The sequence below is a fragment of the Aptenodytes forsteri genome, unplaced genomic scaffold (assembly GCF_000699145.1).
Source record: "Aptenodytes forsteri isolate BGI_AS27 unplaced genomic scaffold, ASM69914v1 Scaffold18, whole genome shotgun sequence".
Taxonomy (NCBI): domain Eukaryota; kingdom Metazoa; phylum Chordata; class Aves; order Sphenisciformes; family Spheniscidae; genus Aptenodytes; species Aptenodytes forsteri.
This window is the reverse complement of record NW_008795135.1, coordinates 356,509-360,489: the sequence shown is the minus strand read 5'-3', so window position 1 is coordinate 360,489 and position 3,981 is coordinate 356,509. Positions and strand designations below refer to the sequence as shown.

At 41.0% G+C, this 3,981-nt stretch overlaps 1 protein-coding gene across 1 annotated transcript in view; it reads right to left on the bottom strand.

Moving 5' to 3' along the window:
• NCOA2 (nuclear receptor coactivator 2) overlaps positions 1 to 3,981 on the bottom strand; it is a 190,104-nt gene that overhangs the window by 30,861 nt on the left and 155,262 nt on the right. Inside the window, 1 exon segment of the mRNA XM_009278417.2 lies at positions 1,515 to 1,725. Coding sequence (XP_009276692.2) covers positions 1,515 to 1,725 — 211 coding nt within the window.

Below are 3,981 nucleotides of genomic sequence, written 5' to 3'. Positions count from 1 at the left end.
CAAATCTAGCAGGTTTCAAGTTTTTTTTTTTTTTTTTTTTAAAGATAAAAATATTTTAAGTATTTTAATGTAAACCTGTAAAAGGAAGGCTGGTTATTTCTTCAGGAAAAAAAAAAAAATTAAAAATCCCAAACTTCTTTTGGAATTGTATATGATTTGACATTCATTCTACATTGCTTTTCTGTGAGCATATGAGCAGTCACTCACTCTTTCTGTGAACCTGTTTTCTGTATGCTCTTCTACTGAAAGCAAGGCAGAAGTTCCCTAGGGGAATCAGGCACAGACACAAGACTGAGCTGTGGGAAAAAGTTTTAGGGTTTTAATTTACATGGGAAACAGGATGCTGCTTTTACAGAACTGCTGCTAACCACCAAGACACTCTCATTTACAATCATACTGTTACTATATCACCAGTAGCTTTGAAAGCAGATTCAAAGCCAGGTTAACTCTGGAAAGCCAAAAGGCTACAGTGGAAGGAACCAGCAGACCTTGCTTCAGAAAGAATACACTATTTCAGATGCACAGAGATTTCCTTCTGACTCATGTGCTGCTGCTGTTAGTACCCCCATACTTACAAAAACGAGTACATTAAATCCAAGCATCTTTCTCTGAGCAACATTGATAACAAATGATAATTTAAGGATCTGTAGTAGTTTTAATATTAAACATTAATACTTATTACTAATAGTAATATTAATATTTATTTAAACATTTCTAAGTAATAATTTGAGTTCATTTGAAAGTGGCACAGTGTTATTTTAGTATCATCAGAATGGCTAAAAATATTATCTAAGCCCTATGTTTTATAAAAAAACCACCAGTGCTGCATTTAAGGAAGTAAATAGATGCTGCCATCCTAGCCAACAGGAGAAAAAAATTAAGCAGTGGCTTTTTGTTTTCTTCAACATTCGTAGCTGATAAGACTCCTGTCTTGCTCCCTTTCCATTATTCTATGGTGGTAGACCAACATTTCAACACTGATTTGTAAGTTAATTAATAAAGTTAAGGAACACTGTCAGCTGGAAGTGACTCAATTAAAAGCCACAATTTCAAATTAAACTTGGGCATTCCTCTTAATCATACGTCTTTCTATTAATCTTGTGGTTTTAGAAGACAACTCTCCTTCATGCTTAGAAAAGCCTCTCTCGTCCCTTCTACTCAAAGAGTTGCTGAAAAGGAGCGATCTGCATCAGAACAAAATGCACGCGCTCTCCATGCCAAATCCCCTGCACCAGCAGCATCACCTGTAACCACAGCAGGGGACATTTCATTTATTTTGAGGGAACCCCTTAAAATTCCCCAGAGGGCATGGACTTCCAGGGTGCTGAGTGAATTAGACGGAACCTCCATGTGTCTTTTGAAATGGGACGACCGCAGATGGCGCTATGTCATCACGCAAGACCAGACCAGGACAAGGAGCTGCCCGGTTCCTCCCCGGCCGACCCAGGGGCACCATGACCGCCGCTTTGGGGGTTCGCAAGCCTTGCCTACACGCGCATGGAAAGCGGACTCACTGCTCTGTGAAATCCTCATTGCTGGTTTCTGGGTGGCCACAGCCGCGCCAGGGCTGCTGTCACTGGTGAGCTGCATGAGGTCATTGATGATGGCTTGCTTGTCGACTGAGCCTGCTGGCGCGCCTGGGCGGCTATCTGGGAAAAGCTGCGGTAACTGGCTGTTCTGCAGGTCATCCAGAATCTCCTCCAAGTTATCCAACTCACTGCCTGGCTGCAATAAAAAAAAAAAAAACACAAACCACAGTACACGTCGCTGCTCACCTGCTGTCGGCATCCTGCTCGTGCAGAGCCAGGCAGCCCGCGTTACTGTTACGCCTGCACCGGCTTTGGACACTTCCTGCAAGAAGCCCGATGTGGGGGAAGCTCACAAAGCTGTCGAAAAGGGACTGTACAGGCTTCCCAGGGCTTGTCTGCCTTGCATTTGGGGAGCCCGGTGTGACACTGGCACCCCTTCAAAACCCTGGCATCGGGACGTACAAACAGCCACATGATCTGTACCTCGGGCAAAGCGGAGATTCTCCCTGTGCACTCTGTGACCGGTGCAGACAGCAGGGATAATTTGGCAGGGGAAGAGATCCAACAGTGATGAACATGGGGGTTTATGTAGGTATAACCAATATTCCTTTCAGCCCAGTCATATTTCTAGTCTCTTTATGACTTGATTAAAAGCATACGATGGAAAAGTTGCTTCATGGCTAAAACAATTCCCCATATGCATTTTCTTTGTTACATTCAAAACCTTAACACTGAATAACTCTATATAAGTTAACTGGCAAGAAATACACATCAATGTGGAGTTCTATAAATTAAAACCTGTCAACTAGTTACTAGATTTAGGAATTTATTTTGCTCACAACTTCCCAAATCAGTGAAAATAACTTCTCTACAGTAAGAAAAAAAAAAGAAAAATCTAATTACATTCAATTCAGTAGAAACTTACCATGAAATAAAGATGGGAAAAAAATTAAGTTCATTCTGTATTACCATAAATACTGACCTGCATGTTTTTCTTAAAAACGTTGATTTTCACCAGTCTTTTTTTTTGGTCTGTCTATAAACCCTCAGAATTAAAATCTTTTTCTGACTGAAATTTGGAAATTATTACAAGTATATTCTCCACTCCTAAACCTTTAAATAGGATAAAACTCTTTTGCGTAATAATTACCAGCAGGCAGTCCAGTCTCAGTTACCACCAAGTTGCACAGGAAACTTTTCATGACATTATTTATAACAAAAACCTACTCAAAATCAGCACCTTCATTAGGAAATGTGCAATGACGGAAGAGAGGCAGAGAGTGAGCAGCCAGCCGTGAAGGATGGGGAACCGAGAAACAACACGACAAACATGCACACAACTGAAACACAATTCTTCCTGTTCTTTTTTTTTTTTTGTCCTACCACCACATCGTGAACATGTTACTTACTGAGAGCAAGCTTATGCCGCAGATCACAGGATAAAGTAGAAATACCTGAGATGGCTTTAAACTACCTACTGAGGCTCTCACAACCTAGCTAGGAAGCACTGCACAGTAGTCTGTACTAAACTCCTGCTGCCACAGCTAACCTGCTCCTCGGAAGCCCAGCTGTATTATTCAAAGGCAGCTAAGATACCTCGAGGTTACATCTCTACATACCTTTTTTTGATGATTGACTGCAGATAAACACGGTATTACTCTTTACTCCTTCCACATCACCTCCTAGTCTTACAGATCGGAATATATGGTGCAAAAGAGGAAGGAGTTGACTCCGTTAAAAGGCAGCATGTGGGTGATCTGGACGCTGGTGTTATTGGCAAAACGGTAGGAAATCACAAAATCAGAGGACTGGAAGAAATTTAAAGCCTCAAGGCAAAATCAGTGTATGCCATTCCCTACAGAAGTTCGTATAGCCTCTTGTTAAAGACATCCAGTAACAGAAAATCCACAGCTTCCCCGGGGAATTTGTTTTAGCACTCTGCCATCCTTACTATTAGTTTTTTTCCTCAGTGTCAATGCAAAGTCTCCCTTACAGAAATTTAGGTGCTTCCTTCCTGTTGTATTTTGAATCTGGAGAACAAGTTGTGTTCCCCTTTCTTTTTCTAACCTTTTCTGTATTTGAAAACGTGTGCCTTTTCGGGTTTTAAGCTCAAGTTAATAAGCAATCTCAACTTGTTGAACTTTCTTCAGCATATAACCTGTTTTCTAGACCTCTCATTACTCTTGTTGCTCCTGTGGACTGTCTTCAGTTGATCCACACTTTTGCTGAAGTGCTGTGTCCAGAACAAGACTTAAGATGAAACCTTACAACTGCTGAGTAAAGCAGAAAATTTACTCTACACACAGTACACTCTGATGGCATATTCCAGAAAAGTCTGATTTTTTTTTTAATTACATAACATTACCGACTCTCACTCCTTTTGTGCTCACTGTGATCCCCAGACACAGCTCTGAAAAAGCCCTATCTATCCAGTTGTCCCCTCCTTTTAAAA